This window comes from Grammomys surdaster, unplaced genomic scaffold (genome assembly GCF_004785775.1).
Source record: "Grammomys surdaster isolate TR1022 unplaced genomic scaffold, NIH_TR_1.0 223, whole genome shotgun sequence".
Lineage (NCBI taxonomy): Eukaryota > Metazoa > Chordata > Mammalia > Rodentia > Muridae > Grammomys > Grammomys surdaster.
Window position 1 is genome coordinate 1,734,182 of NW_021604668.1, and position 16,197 is coordinate 1,750,378.

The 16,197-nt window shown below is 39.5% G+C and overlaps 1 protein-coding gene across 1 annotated transcript in view; it reads left to right on the plus strand.

Annotated features, from left to right (window-relative positions):
- Dnah11 (dynein axonemal heavy chain 11) overlaps nucleotides 1-16,197 on the plus strand; it is a 291,537-nt gene that overhangs the window by 82,811 nt on the left and 192,529 nt on the right. Inside the window, exons 29-30 of the mRNA XM_028773185.1 lie at nucleotides 10,278-10,427; nucleotides 13,867-14,100. Of these exons, the coding sequence (XP_028629018.1) occupies nucleotides 10,278-10,427; nucleotides 13,867-14,100 (384 nt within the window). The remainder of the gene's footprint in view (nucleotides 1-10,277; nucleotides 10,428-13,866; nucleotides 14,101-16,197) is intronic.

The following is a 16,197-nucleotide window of genomic DNA, read 5'->3' on the forward strand; positions in this document are numbered from 1 at the left end:
CTTATTAAAAAATATCCTCTGTGTGTGTGTACTAAACAAGTGTAATAAAATTAAATGATACTAGGATACCCTTGCATGCCCTTCTAAGGTGTAGCTGTAACTTATTATATCTGACAACTCTGGATAGTTTTAGCCAGTGGGTCTAATGAAGTGGCAGGTAAGGTTTTACCTAGGAGAGTTTTCTTTCCCTGTATCCACTGTGGGGAGTTTAGTTGGTATGTGGTGATTAGTTCATGGGAGACTTTTCCATCATGAATCTAGACTGAAGAAGAAGCTTCTAGTGCTATAATATGATTGGTGTGTTTGTGTCCTGAGCCACATGTGGCTATTAAGTACTTGAGATATAGCAACCAAATACTTGACTTTTTAATTTTAACCAATTGTTCAGCTATTGGGAAACCTTATTGGATTCATAACAGCTTGGGTGAATCTGCCGTTGATCTTCTAAAGACAGATGATGTATTTTTGATGAATATTTCTGAATAAAATATTCTATAAATATGAAACACACACACCTCGTTTCTAAGACTTACTAGTTAAAAGAATGCAAACCATTTTATTAAGTTTTATGCTCATCAACATGTTAAGACTATATATTGGATGTACTAGATTAAATATGTTAAGGCAAACTTCTTTTGTAGAAACACTATTTTAATAAGGGTGCCAGACGGCTGCAGTGGTGGAACTGGGTTCACCAGGCGTCCTCTGAAGTGACAAGATGAACAGTGCACATGCTCAGGGAATGCCCTTTAAGAGCAGGAATACTAGGCTACATGAGAGGAAAGGGGCCAACTTGTCTTTGAAGAAGTCTTCTACATTGAAGCAAGGAGACAGATGGCATGCAACAGATGGTTCTTACGCACTGTCAATATTGGCACAAGGGAAGGTGATGCTGAGAGACAGGCTGAATATTAGAGGATGAAAAGCATTGCCAGATCTTAGGCAGGCACAGACTAGATCACAGCCGTGTGCAGTATGTTTGCAGAGAGACCAGCATCCATGTACAGTGTGTTTATACAGAGAACCATGCCATGTGCAGTGTGTTTGCACAGAGACCCACATCCATGTGCAGTGTGTTTATTCAGAGAACCATGGCCACGTGCAGTGTTTGCACAGCAGGACACCTTGAGATTGTATCCTACTGTAAATGGATGCCTTTATTTCAAGAGAGCCTTACATATAGAAGATTAAATTTTTAGATATATGTTTAAAAGAATGGTATCTAGTTTTCAAATAAATATATTCCATATCCAGTGGAAATGATCTTTTATTATCCTATCAATGTAGTTAAAAAATACTTAAATACAGTTTATATAATAATGTGTCTTTTTCCTTCTGTAAACTATGTTGCCGCTGCTTAGAACTCTACTAAGGCAACTATTTGGCTTTTTAATTTTAAGGCAACTACTAAGGCACTGGCATTCTTTCCATAGCCAATTTGTATACTATACAGTAATATCAAAGAGTTACAATGTGAGAGTAAAGCAAATGCCTCTTTAATGTTATAAGGTTTTGTCAGTAAGGAGTTCTTGTCCTATCCTTGGTTTGCCATTGCTTATTAAGACTGCTTTGCTTTTGCTAAGTTCAATGAGTAGGGCTTTCTGAAACATACTTTTCTTCTAGGGCTAGGAAAAGCTGGGTAAAATACTGAACTGAATCTGTTTAAATGCAGTGAAGAGCATTGTCTAAAGGACATTGGAGAGAATCGGATTTCAGGGACAAAGGAGGAGAAGGGAGACACAGAGGGCTTTGCCTGGCATTGGGCGTACCTCTTTCTCTTGAGATGTAAAGTGATTCATAGACGTGTCAAGCTGGTTAGCACTCTCCTTAGTCTTGGTGAACTTGAAAGAAAAATAAAAAAACAGCAAAAACACCAAAATGCAGGCCCACCAGAAAGGACATTATCTAGAGTGTTAAAACAGCAAGAAATAGCTTTAAGGTCAATTGGGTATAAATTTGGAGTTCAAGGCATATTTAAACCATCACAGATGAAAATATTATATTTATCATTCCTGACATTTCATTAAAGGCTATTGGTAGTATAAAGAAGCCAATACTATTTCATTCATAATAGAAAAGAAAAACAAGTAAATGAAAACTGACCTCAAAATAACCCAAATGTTAGATATGGCTGACAAAGAGTATCAATTATTACATCTATATTCCATGTATACAAACAGCAAGCAAAAGTATAGCCAAAACTTTCCAGATTGGTGGAAAGTGTGAATTTATGAGACTTAGTAACACTTGGGTGTAATCCTAACACCCGAAGTTGAAGCAGGAGGAATGCCATAAACTCAAGGCTGGCCTGGGATATAAAGAGAGTTCTAGGCTTGCCTTGGCTCTAGAGTGAGATCCTGCCTCAAAAATCCAGAGAGAAGGGAGAGAAAGGAGAGGAGATAGAGGGAGGTGAGGAGTGGGAGGAAGAGAAGTAGATGGTGAGAGGGAGAGAGAATATGAAGAAAACTAAAACAACAACAACTGCTCAGATTGTTTACAACCAAGAAGAAATAACCCAAAACACCTAGCTATAACCCACAGAGCCTCAGGACATACACAAAAAGCAAATGAACAGCTGACAACTGACCTCACACTGGAAAGAATGCAAGTGACCAGACAATAGAACTGCCTTGGCTTCAATGTACGTCAAGTCTGTCAAGCTGAAGTTCTCTACCAGATATTTTAAAGATGAAGGGAAAGTGAAGATATTTTCTTCAGATGCACAAAAGCTAGACAGTATCACACAGCAAACCAGTGTTATGAGACATGTTAAAGGAACTGCTTTAAGCAAAAGGAAGATGATACCAGATGGGATTATAAAGTCTGAAGACTGGAATGTCAACTGCATGGAACCAGACAAGACAAGCATATTAACCATTCATCAGAAAGCAGATAGTATAAAAAAAGAAACAAACTTGAAAATTGTATAGACCTGAGATTAGCTCAGGGCTCTGTTGACTACTGTATCATTTCATTATACTTTAAATCCTTAGTTTCTTAGTATCAAGTAGGAAAGAAGCCGTGTATCTGTAGATTATTGAGTGATGAGTTAATTGTATAGAAATCAAGAAAAATTTTTAAAAATTTAAAAATTAAACATGCTATGGTAAAAATGGCCACCAATTTTTCCCCTCCCCCATCTCATCTCTTCTTCTGTCAAGCTCCTTCCTCCTTTTGCACTGCCCGGTGCTTGTCTAACCAGTGAAACATTGTAAAAGTTTCTTGAGCTCTTTTGCATTAAGCCTTAGCATGTTGCTGCTCTTTGAAACCTGTGGCAAGCCTACACCATGAGTCAGCACTAATTTCCTGGCCAGTGAATACAGGACCAAGCCATCACCTGGACCACCATCACCATGTTAGGGAAGCTGTGGATATCAGCAGACCACAAGTCTTCGAGACCTGGGACTGGCTGAGCCAACTGAGGATTCCAACACACAGTCACTGTAAACTGCAGAACTGCCACAATGCCAACCCACTAGATCTTGGGAGTAATTAATGATATGCTCAAAGCTATGTCATTGATTGATATGTCATTGATTTCATAGATAGTTATAAGCATGTGTGTCCATCACAACCTGCACAAACTACTGCTTTGGGATGAAAGCTTGTATGTGAAATTAAAAATATGAAGTTCTAATTTGTGGGGCTAGTCTGCTTTCTTCCTTCTTCCCTGCTCTTTTTCTGTCTTCTTTCTTTCCTGTCCTTTCTCCATTTTTTCTTTCCTGATGATGCCTTGATGTCAGCTGCTATGTCATTGTTCTGACTTGTGAATACGAGATGGCTGAGGAAAACACCATCAACCCTCATGTTGGAGAGCGGGTATCCATTGCTCCTTTTAATTTACGTAGGTATGCCCCCAATCTTTGACATGATTTGGGGTTTTCAAACTCACATCATGAGATACAAAGACCAAATGCACCAAGAGGCTAACATTTAAAAACTTACGATCTTAAGTCACAGGAGTCCAGAAGTCACAGAGGAAGGTGGGGCACATTGTGTGAGTTTGCTTTTATAGAGGTTTATTGTAGGTCTTTTTGAAAATGTCCACTTTGAGAGGAAGAGAAACTCAGATGGGTCATGAGAAATGTTTGGGTCATGGTCTTTTATTTCTTTTCTTTTTTAAAAAAAAACAATACTTTTATTAATTCTTTGAGAATTCCATGCCATCTACTTTGATCATGTTCACCCCTCCCCTACTTCCTCCCAGCTTCCTAACCACCCTACTTCCAATTCCTCCTTCTTCTCCCCCCACCTTCAACTCATTGAGACAAATTTGTGTTGATAAAACTACCCTTGGGTATAAGGCCTACCCTGAAGGATGGTTGATATACAGGTTGTCATACCGTTAGAGAAAACTGAGTCTTCCTTTCCCATCAGCAATCCAATGCTGATGGCTCCTCCCTTTGTCCATGCTGGGAGTTTGTCTGGCTTTAGCTGTGTAAGTCTTGTCTTAGCTGTTATAGGCCCTGTGAGTTCATTCATCGTATATTTGGCCTGCTGTGTCTGGAAAACACTGTTTCCTTGAAGCCATCCAACACTTCTAGCTCCCTCTGCATAGACCCCTGAGCCTCGAATGATGAGGTTATAAATACATATATAATATGTCTATATATTATATATAATATATACACATATATTATATATATGTATATTTTGTGTATGTGTATTATATATGTAAATATACATGTATATCACATTAGGACTGATAATTCATAAGCCTCTTATTCTGTTCTTCTATTTTGACAATAGTGTTGATATCTGAAAGAATTGTGTCTTCTGTGTAAAAGTTCACCCATTTGAATATATGGTTTACCCCTTTTATCTCTGTATGAATTTCAGTTTTTGTAAATATATATTAGATTACCTTATGTAAAATTATACAATATATACATGGCAAAAAATATCCAGAAAACAGCCTAAGATGCCCTATTCTTAGAACGTACTCCTGGATGCTCTTTCTGAGTGAATGTACTGCTTTATGTATCTGTCCTTTGTATTTAATAAAATGGTCATATTACTATGCAACATGATGTATGATGGCTATTTAAAGTTTTCCTATGTGAATGTGCTATGACCAAATCCTCTAAAATAGATTCAGACTCCCAATGATGTATCACCATCAATAATCAATTCTATTCTAAAATAAGAATAATTGTCTACTATTTTGACAGATTGGCTTAAATATTTATGCATGTGATAATAGAAGGATGGATTCACATCCAGTCTTATTCTAGAAACTAATAGCTTTGATAGGTAGAACTGCCTGCATGTAAGTTCTTACGTTGTGGTAGTTATTGTCATTATGAACAAGTTAATGAACATACCGGTGGTCTCCTATGTGCTCGCCAGGTCTGCTGTGCTGCAGCTCTGTGTGTTTTGTCTTAGCAAGTAGCAGCATCTTTATGAACACCGAAGAAACAAACCAATGGTAAAGTTTGAGAAGGAAATTAGACATGACCAATTTCATCTTTCTCCCATTCATTTTCCAGATGAACAGCAGATGGAAGTCATAGGCTATGTTATTAGTTTGCACTGTAAATTATAAAATAAATATAGGTTCTTATATTTTATAAAAGATTCTATCTATGTATGGTTCAAACAGTACAGATTTCAGTTACCAAGGACCAATAACATAATCCAGTTCCCTGACAACATGATTCATGTTTGAGATGCTATGCTGTACTGGTGGGGAACAGTGGAGTAAAGCCTTAACTGCTGGCTCGTTGGCCCACAGAAATCACAGATGTACAACATTATCGGCAAGAGTTTAGATCATATCTTTCAAATGCTGTCAGCAATAATGTCACTGTTTATCTGCTGCCAAGGAACTGTTGTGTGACCTCAGTGTCCCTAGGATATTGTTGTGTGACCTCAGAATCCCTAGGATATTCCACATGAAATGTACAACAATAAATGGTGGAGATGGGATTGATGGAAAGGTGAATACATAGAGACCTGTGAAAAGTGTGCTAGAGGTGATGTCAAGTCAACCAAACACACTTGGAGTTAAGAAAGGCAGGCAATCAGAGCATGACTCCTTAACTTTAGAGAGCCTACACACACAGGCAGGTATGCAGCTTATAAAGAACAAGCTTCCTGATGTGAACGACAGCCGTGGTTGGAACAAAAGAGTCAGTGATGCCAGCAAGGCAATAAAACACAATCCCAAACAAACAAACAAACAAGGAAACCAAGAAACAACACAAAACAAACCAGATGCCCTACCTAAGGAGCATCAAAAGGCTCATACCACTGAGAGCTCCAAGAACATGTCTGTACTTGACCCAAACTCAAAAGGAGTTCTTTGCCAAGACACAGAGGCGCTGCTACTTCTACTGCATAAGCCAGAAGAGACTAGCACTGTTCAATGTCACCAGAGTCTTCTGCAACCCACTTGCTTTAATACATTTACTATTTTGAATGACACTATACCAAATAGCTTTGCTGCTTTCTCTAGTTCCTTACACATTTACAACCCATGGTAAGAATTTAATGTTTTGCTATTTTTCTATTAATTGATTAATTAATTAACTTCACATCCCAACTTCACTTTCCCCTCCCTCTACCCCCAGTACCTCATCTACTTATTCTTCTTTTCTCTTCAGATATCCCATGGATATCACCCTGTCCTGGTATATCAAGTTGCAGTAAAACTAGATGCATCCTCTCCTATTGAGGTAAAGGCAGCCCAATAGGAGGAAAAGGTCCCAAAGGCAGGCAACAGAGTCAGAGACAGACCCTTCTCCTACTATAAGGAGTCTCACATGAAGATCAAGCTGCACAACTGTTAAATATGTGCAGAGGGCCTAAGTCAGTCTCATGCATGCTCCCCAGTTGGTAGTTCAGCCTCTGTGAACTCCTATGGGCCCAGGTTAGTTGATTCTGTAGGTTTTCTTGTGGTATCCTTGACCCATCTTTACCAAAACTTCTTAAAGGTCTTTGTACTATCAGAAGTTTCCCTGTTGCTTATTAAGATGGTTGATGTACTTTTGGGTCACATGACCATATTTTATGAACACACACTACTGTGATCCAAGTCACGAGGTTTGGAAGTTAAAAGATTTACATTTTCTGGCAACTGCCAGGGCAGCAGCTATAAGGCCAGAAGTTGTTGTGAAATTATTATCAGAAGTTTCCCTGTTGCTTATTAAGATGGTTGATGTACTTTTGGGTCACATGACCATATTTTATGAACACACACTACTGTGCCAAGCTGGGATCATATGTATGCGTTTGTCAACCCAACACCCAAGTAATGAGCAAATATTCTTCAGTTTTTACTGTTAATCTTTTAGAAACAAACCTAGAGCGTGATGAAGATTTAGTTTCTTTAATAATAGTCTGAAAGTATTATTTTAATGTATGTTTTTAGTTGTAGAATAAAATCTTTTTCTCAATCAGTTAACCAGGAAGAAGAAAATCTAATTATTTAAAATACAGAGATACTTAATCAGAAAATGTTTGTTTTTAAAAATTCTTCTCAGAAAATTTCAATAAGAAAGAAACATCTGATTTCAACAACACCAGATCCAAGTCACGAGGTTTGGAAGTTAAAAGATTTACATTTTCTGGCAACTGCCAGGGCAGCAGCTATAAGGCCAGAAGTTGTTGTGAAATTATTTTCTGAGCAAAGCAATAATGTGTGAGGGTGCCTGATGGCTGAGGTCTCATTTATCCTGCAGATTTTCAATTGTGTATTATCTAGTCCCATTACCAGTAGAAGCCGTTTGACATCTGTGCGCTTCCTGGCCACCTCAGTGGGGAGAGTGAATGGTTAGATTATTGCAGAGATGTTCTGTGTATAAATGCCCTTTGGGTAATGTGCAGAGACAGAGGTGAATATGATAGTCCAGGTAGTGATCCGCCTACCCCTCTCCCTATATCTAAAGTAAGGAAGACCCTCAGAAACCCATCTGTTTTAAACCTGAAGATGTCCCAATGCTAAAACTGCAGATGCAGCAATGTGCAAAGTCTGAAGACTTTAAAAGATTAAGTTGTCCCAAAGGAAACTTACTGATTCTGCTGGACTTGTCATGCAGATAGCTCAGGCAGCTGCTGTTACATACCAAGTCCAGCTAACGTATAAGCTGAGGAACACTTGTGACAGAGGCTAGACCTGTGAGCTGGGAAGCATTGCCCAGCTTCAGGCTATCTTCTGCTGATAGTAGCCTTTGTTTTCTGCTGAGGAAAATTTTATAGTGCAGAAAATCAGCTGTCTTAAAATGTACAATTTAGTGTTATTTGCACATTTCTAGTGTTGTACACCTACCATACCACCTTTCTTTTGTTTCCAAGACATTTTGGCCACCCCCAATACACTTCTCAATCTATTACATTGCATGCCTATGTCTCTTTTCCAGCACCACTAGGAACCACTGGTCTGTGGTCACTATCTGTGGATTTGCACATTCTTGGTATTTTGTGCAGATGCTTATGTAGTTGATGGGATTGGCTGACTGGCTGCTATTGTCATTGAACTCAGTGTTCTTAAGGTTCGTTCACATTGTCTTTTTTTCCCCGAAGAGTTAGATATTGAATCTAGGACCTTGTGTGTACTAGACAAGTGTTCTGCCACTGAACCACATCCTGTAGTTGTTCTGAAACAAGGTCTCACTAGATATTCCAGGCTGGATTGGAACTTAGTCTTTCAGCATCCACTTCCTCAGTTCTAGGGCAAGAGTATGTGCCAGCATACAATCTTTGCTATCATACGTACACACGCGTTTCATACTTTCACATGGCTGAATAGTATTGTGCAGTATGTACCTTGCACAATTTGCTTATCCATCTATTTGAATGTCTGTTTCTACTTTTGGGATACTGTGAACCACGGAGGGAGCACTGGAATACAGCAGTGTGTTCAAGTGGCTCTATGCTGGGTCTATCGGTGGTTTCTTGACAATTCTGTTTAATTTGCTGAGGAACCATGAAACTCCCTTCAACTCAATGATACCACAAGTCAGAGGAATGTGGGTTCCTACCATTGGTGGTTCCTCTGGCCCCATCTCTGGCCATGACTCAGTCTTCTCCAAAAGAGATGTGTTTTTTGGCTGATGTCTGTGAGTCCACCTACTGAAAAACTGCCTTCTTCTTTAATCCTCCAGGGCAATGCTAGGCATTAGTCCTAGGTAGGGGCCTGCCATGACTTTTATTAGAAGAGTCAGTGGAAGGACAGTATGGCTAGTTGATGGTTTGTGTTTGAAGACCAGTTAGGTATTTTTCTTCAGACTGACCTCTTCAGACGAGAGGTCTGCTGGTATTCGTCTTTCATTTTAACCTCAATTTATCAAATTTCAGTAAGATGCATCACGTTCAATGTATTGGTTTCCTCTGGAGAAATCAGGCTGTGAGAGGCTAAGACATGAGCTGTGGTCTTTATTAGCAAGCCCTGGACCCATGAATCCAAAGTCTTGCATCCATTCAGTCTCAGCAACGTTGACTTGGAAAACTTACCTAACAAATCAAAATAGGGAAACAACATTCAGCCTCTTCGATACCAAGAATGCATGAGACTCAAAGTATCCCACTGAATAAATGGCATCAGTAGACCCCAAACCATAAGATTCTCTTGAATTTTTGAATTTTTATTTTAGATATTTTTACCAATGTACTTGTACTTTAGACCAAGAATATAAATCTGAATTTTAGAAGTTTGACCATAGAAGTTCTACTAAAATGGATGTTCCCACTTGTGGTGCATCAAGACTTGTCAGTGAGTCAGGCACTAGGCAGAGTGAGCACTCACCAGGCAGAGTGAGCACTCACCAGGCACAGTGAGCACTCACTTACCAGGCACAGTGAGCACTCACCAGGCATAGTGAGCACTCACCAGGCATAGTGAGCACTCACTCACCAGGCACAGTGAGCACTCACTCACCAGGCACAGTGAGTACTCACCAGGCATAGTGTGCACTCACCAGGCAGAGTGAGCACTCACCAGGCACAGTGAGCACTCACTCACCAGGCACAGTGAGCACTCACCAGGCACAGTGAGCACTCACTCACCAGGCACAGTGAGTACTCACCAGACATAGTGAGCACTCACCAGGCACAGTGAGCACTCACCAGGCTATGTATCTCAGTGGGATGGGATCAGAAGCCTGGCCTCCTCTCCATCAGGTTTATTTCAGGTACTTATATTTTATTGGTGACTTTGATTTTGAGACAATTCTGGAAATTTATGGAAAGGTTAGTAACTTCATATGGCTTTGTTTCTCAATTACCAGGATTTTTATACAGTAAGAAACACTCAGCTTTTCTAACATCTTTGGTCTTAGGTAACACGACACCTTGTCAAACTTTTTGACAGCATCTCGGATCTGCAGTTCGAAGATAACCCGGAAGTGTCCACACACAAAGCAGTTGGAATGTTCAGCAAAGAAAAGGAGTATGTCCCGTTCCAGGCCGGGTGTGAATGCATAGGCCATGTAAGATTTGATTTTGACATTTTCTATGCAAAGGGAGTAACTTTAGGGCAACTCCCCAAGGTTGAATTGGATTAGCAAGATGGTTTAGTTCATGTTTAAAATCAAGCTCTAGTCAGTTCTATGCTGGAGATTGTTGTTTGTCATCTCCAGTATGCCAAGGAGCATGTATCCAGTTTTTTCTCATTTAGCTTTAGCATCTAGCAGAGGTCAGTGATATTTGGAGTTCTGCTAGACAGAAGGGATAGGCACTGTGTGACTGAATAGAACTTGAGATCATAAGCACATGTAGCCCAGTAAGTGGCTTTACCCCTCCCTCAGAGGCTGTAGGAAGGGAAGAAGATTTGTGATTGGACATTTTGATGTGAATGGCTTCTTGTGTTAGTAAGGTCTTCCAAGGTGATGTCACATAACCCAATTACTGTGAAGTTAACTGAGTCTATTCTCTACTCTCATGGACAAATATCTGAAAGCATTCTTACCAGTTACCCACAAGGAGGAGTCGTTTGCTGTATGACAGCTTAAAGCACAGTATGGTAAGTTAGAAGTTGTCTCAGTTAAGGCTTCATTTGCTGTGATAAAGACCATGACCAAAAGCAAGTTGAGGAGGAAATGGATTATTTCCTCTTACAACTCTCAGGTCACACTCCAGCACTGAGGAAGTCAGGTGAGGAGCCTGGAGGCAGGAACTGAAGCAGAAACCATGGAGGAACAAGGTGGACTAGCTTGCTCCCAATGGCTTGCTCACAATACTTTTGTACCGAACACAGGATCACTTGCCCAGGATTGGTACCAACCACAATGAACTGGGCCTTCCCAAGTCAATAATTAATCAAGAAAATGCACCCACATTCATACCCACAGGTCAATCTGGTGAGAGAATTTTCTAAATCGAGATTCTTTTTTCTTAAATGTCTGTCCTGTATAAAGTTGATAAAATCTAACCAGGTATGACATGCATTCTTTCTGATGAAGCATAGTTAGCTTGGTCTAATTCACAGAGTAACCTTGAGAGTGGTCTCTATGAGAGACCCTCTCAGGCCTGGACGATGGCTTTCTTGAAGTGTTCTTCACAGAAGTGCCATTGCCTACCAGAGTTCTCTTTACTCCTCTCTGTTACTTTTTAATATTGTACCAGAAAATGCTGCCAAATGAAGAGGAGGCAGATGGTAGGACACTGTGATTAAAAATATTTTTGATCTCTTGGGCTTTTTAGGATATTATTATAGTGATTAGAACAAGTCATCATAAACTATCTTGACAAAAGTATGTTGCTGTCTGCTGCCTCCCTGCAGACTGTTCATCAACTGGCATGGTGCCCAGAGGGGGATCGTCCAACTGATGGATGTGCTTGTCACTAGCAGGAACTCTTGATATTGGAAGATTTCCTAGGGCTCTCGCTTATTCTATATAAGCAGCGTATGCTGGAAACTTCTGAGCATAGATAGAGCGTTCATTCTCTGATTACCCTTGTTTTATATATTTAAGAAAAAAATTTTTTTCTTTGTACTTTTAGGTTTTCTCCACAGTTTTATGATTGCTTCTTCCAAATTTAGTCTGTTTAAATTTACTTATTCATTTATCAGATTGGGCTTTTAGGGGTCAGAAACAAGAAGCCACAGCCATTGTCTCATCAAAGAGATGGGCGTACACACACACATGCGCACACACATATATGTATCTATGTATATGCATATACATATGTACATATACATGTACATACATACACATATACATATATATGATTAGTACTAAACAGATGTGGTTATTTTTATTGTATGTTGGGCAGAATGTCAAGAGGTTTCAAAAGGGTAGGACCTGGAAAACAGAACTCAGTTATGAAATCATATAAAGTTGATGTTGTGGGTATAATCATCTGAACATGGATTGGTATGTTGGGTTCCCTGTAGTCTTCCCTAATGGAGCTCCTCAGGACAGACAGATATTCTGAGGACATACATCCCAGAGTTCAAAAGAGATGCTCAAACAATGACTGGCCTGTGAGGGTGCTTGCTGCCTGACTCTGACTCTGCACTTCATTTTAAAGGCAGAAATACTGGACCCCATTAGTTAGGGGACAATAGGACCATGAACTTGTTCATGTTAATAAGTCCCAGCTTTAAGCAAGGGAAACCCCTTATAGTAGACTGCAGACCATGGCCAGGGCAATGTTCTCTTTTCTCCTCAAGAAGAAGGTGTTTAGCTTATTTGTGTGCCATTTCTTTATAGTTCCCCAAAAGGTTAGAATTTTCCTGCCATCCTCTGGGAGCTAGGGGAAAAAAAGTCAGTTGGGGCATCTTAATCATCTTCCATGGCCCTTGGAATTTATTCATTACAGCCATTTTACTGCTGCGCTCTATTCTATATGAACAGTCTATATAGCCTTGTAGCTACATGCCTGACTAGAAACAGACACGTGGATCTAACAAAGCACATCTGAGCAACATAGAAAATGGGTTAGAATCTATTTATGGGAACAAAATGAGCTGTCAGTGGAGTTTTTAAAAAGATTAATTTTCAGCAGTCAGTAGTTGTCCTATCTCTAAAACCACCATGCTGTCTAATTACTGACAAGTGTGAAGATTGGAACCAGTAGGAACATAATTAAGATATTTACTGAAAACACTTTGGCTTAAGACTAAGTACTGGGAAGATTTTTAGAGGGGAACTTTCAGGAGAATAAAACATTTGTCAGAAGACACAATTCTTAAAACTGTGGTCCTGAAGGCTTTAGGCCCCAACTCTTGACCCAACAGAAGGCTGTGGTGTCTGACTTCTCAAACACTCGGTACCAAGGTTCTTGTCTAGAACCCCCTTATCTTTTTTTCTTTTTTTAAGGATGCAAATGTTTATTTTAGTTCAGAGTCCAAGGGTGAAGTGCATCATAGTAAAGGAGTCCTGGTATCTGAGCTTGATTGAGCTGGTCACTTTGCATTCACAGTTGGGATTCAGAGAATAATGCTGGGGCTCAGTTTGTTTTCTCCTTTCTGTGCTTCTCAGGACCCAAGCACATCTAGGGGATGGTGTTGCCTACTTTTTAAAAAACAACCTATTTATTTTATTTTATGTGTATGGGCATTTTTATTGGATATTTTATTTACATTTTAGATGTTATCCCCTTTCCCCATTCCCCCCCCCACCCAGGAACCCCCTACCTCATCCCCCTCCTCCTGTTTCTATGAGGATGTCCCCTGTTTAGAAAGTCTGACACTCACATAGAGGTTAAGAAATTAGCTATAATTTGGAGAGGAGAAAGGCTTGAGTAGAGAGAAGCTTCATCAGTTATTATTTGCGGTTCCCCCTTGAGTTCTCCTTGTGTGTTTTCTGGATGGGTTACAGGTAGTCTACTGTGGTGCTGTTGCGTGGGCTTCAAGCTAGATGGAGTGTGGAACAGCTCTTCTGCTGTTTAACCTGAGCCCTCACATTTCAATTTTCTTTCAAGGTGGAAAGCTGGCTTCTGCAACTCGAACAGACCATGAAAGACACAGTGCGCCTGGCAATCACAGAAGCCATCGCAGCCTACGAGGAGAAACCTAGAGAGCTGTGGATCTTTGATTTCCCAGCTCAGGTGGCTCTAACTGGCTCACAAATATGGTGGACCACAGATGTAGGAATCGCCTTCAGTCGGCTAGAGGAGGGCTATGAAACAGCCCTAAAGGATTTCCATAAGAAACAGGTATTTTTAGATTTGGTAGTTTAAAGGGGATTGAACAGGAAGCTTCATTTACCGATCATCTTCCATTAGCTTTTGGAGAAAAATAGATGTTTGGTTTTCTAATCTGAGGAAAATGGGAGGTTGTTTTCAATTTAGTAGATTTAAAGTTAAATGATGCAGATTAAAGGCATTGCCAATCTCTTCCTAGGTAATGATCAATCTGTTGATATCTATGCTTTGATTGCATCTATAAAGTAAGGACATTTAAAAACATTAAAATAATATTCTTTCAGCTTCCAGATACTGTAGGTTGGTGCTGGGGTTGCCGTCTTTCTGCACATCTCTGATTTTACACTTTCCCCTCCTTCCTACTTGCCATTTCTTGATTCTCTGAATATTTATTTCTCAAAATAGTAGATGATATTCTGTGGATGCGTGTTTATATCAGTTTTACTATTTTTAACTTGATGACTTAATTATTTGCTTATTGTTGAAGAGGAAACATCTAGGAAGAGAAATAAAGAAGATTCACTTTCCCATAAAAACCATCGATAGCATTTGGCACATAGCTATCCAAAGGTTTCCTTCTGTCTGCTAGCTGTCTGTCTTTCTGTATGAATGTGCATGTATGTGTAAATAGATATCTGTAGCTATTCACTTGGAATCATATTATCTACATTGGTAGGTATACATATCGCTGTCCATATATTTTATATGTAGCTTTGGCCAAACTTACTTTCTCTCCTAACTCCTTTGAGTTGTTTGTGATTATCATCTTACTTCCGATTACTATTTAAAACAATTTGATTTCTATTTTTAAAAACATACCTGTTTTAAATGATAAGAATTTATGCACTTATGGTTGACAACTTGTTTGGTACATGTGTACATGGGTAGAATGGCCAAATCAAACCATCTGACATGACGACTACTTTCTGTGGTTAGAACAGAAATCTGTTTGAACAGTTTTTGAATGAATATTGTGGTATGTGATAGGCTCTTGACTGTGTTGTTTTACTGGAAGCTGGGAATCCCTCAACTAGCATCTCTCTGATTCTCCTTGCTTCTCGTAAACTGCTACTTTATATACCAGTTCTATTTTTTTTAATATTCCACACTTAAATAAGATGATGATGTAAGATGTGCCTAGTTTATTCCACTTAACAAAACATCTCTAAATTCGTCACTGCTGTTTCAAATGGCAGAATTTACTCCAGTATACATATCATCATTTCTTTATTGATTCACTCACTGATGGACATGTAAATTATGGCATGTCTTAGTTGTTATGGTAACACTTCAGTGAACATGGAAGTGCACTTATTTCTTTAGACCCACAGACTTCACTCTTTTGTATACATAGCCAGAGGAGGAATTACTAGAATATATGGGAACTCCATCTCCAAGGAACTTACTAGCTTTTATAATGGCTGTCCTAACTTATGTTACCACCAAGGATATCCAAGAATTCCCTTTCAGTCCTTCACTATTCTTACTTTAGTAGTTTATTTTCATTATTTATATTTGTTTTCCCCAAAATTCTCTCATGTGTATGCTTTCATGTTTGTGTATGCAGGTACATGTATGTGTCTATTCATATGTGCATAGAGGCCAGAGATAAACCTCAGGTGTCGGTTGTCAGGCACCTCACGCCTGGTGTAATGTCGTCATTTGGTTTGTCTTGAAGACAGTGTCTCTTGCCAACATGAAGCTCACAATTCTGCAGCACTGGCTGACCAATGAGCTGCAGGGTTTTACCTGTCTCTCCCTCCTACATGCTGAGATTGCAAGCATGTGACATAGGCCACAGGCCTGGCTGTCTCATGTGGACTCTGAGGGGCAGCAAGCACTTGACCATCTGAGCTATCAGTCCCCGAAATAGTTCGTTAAAATGGCTTTTATACTGCCCAGCCTTGTGATTTCAAGACTCTTCTAACATGTCTCATTTCAGAGATAGTTAATAGATTTACTTAGATCATTGCTAGCCAAAGCCACTGAGCTACTGTCCTCCTGGATGTTCATAAGGTTTTTCTTTTTAAGTTGCTATCTGGGCTTGTTTTGTCTGTAGGATCTCTCTACTCTGAAATGGGCAAATACTGTATATCTGTGTCTGTGTCT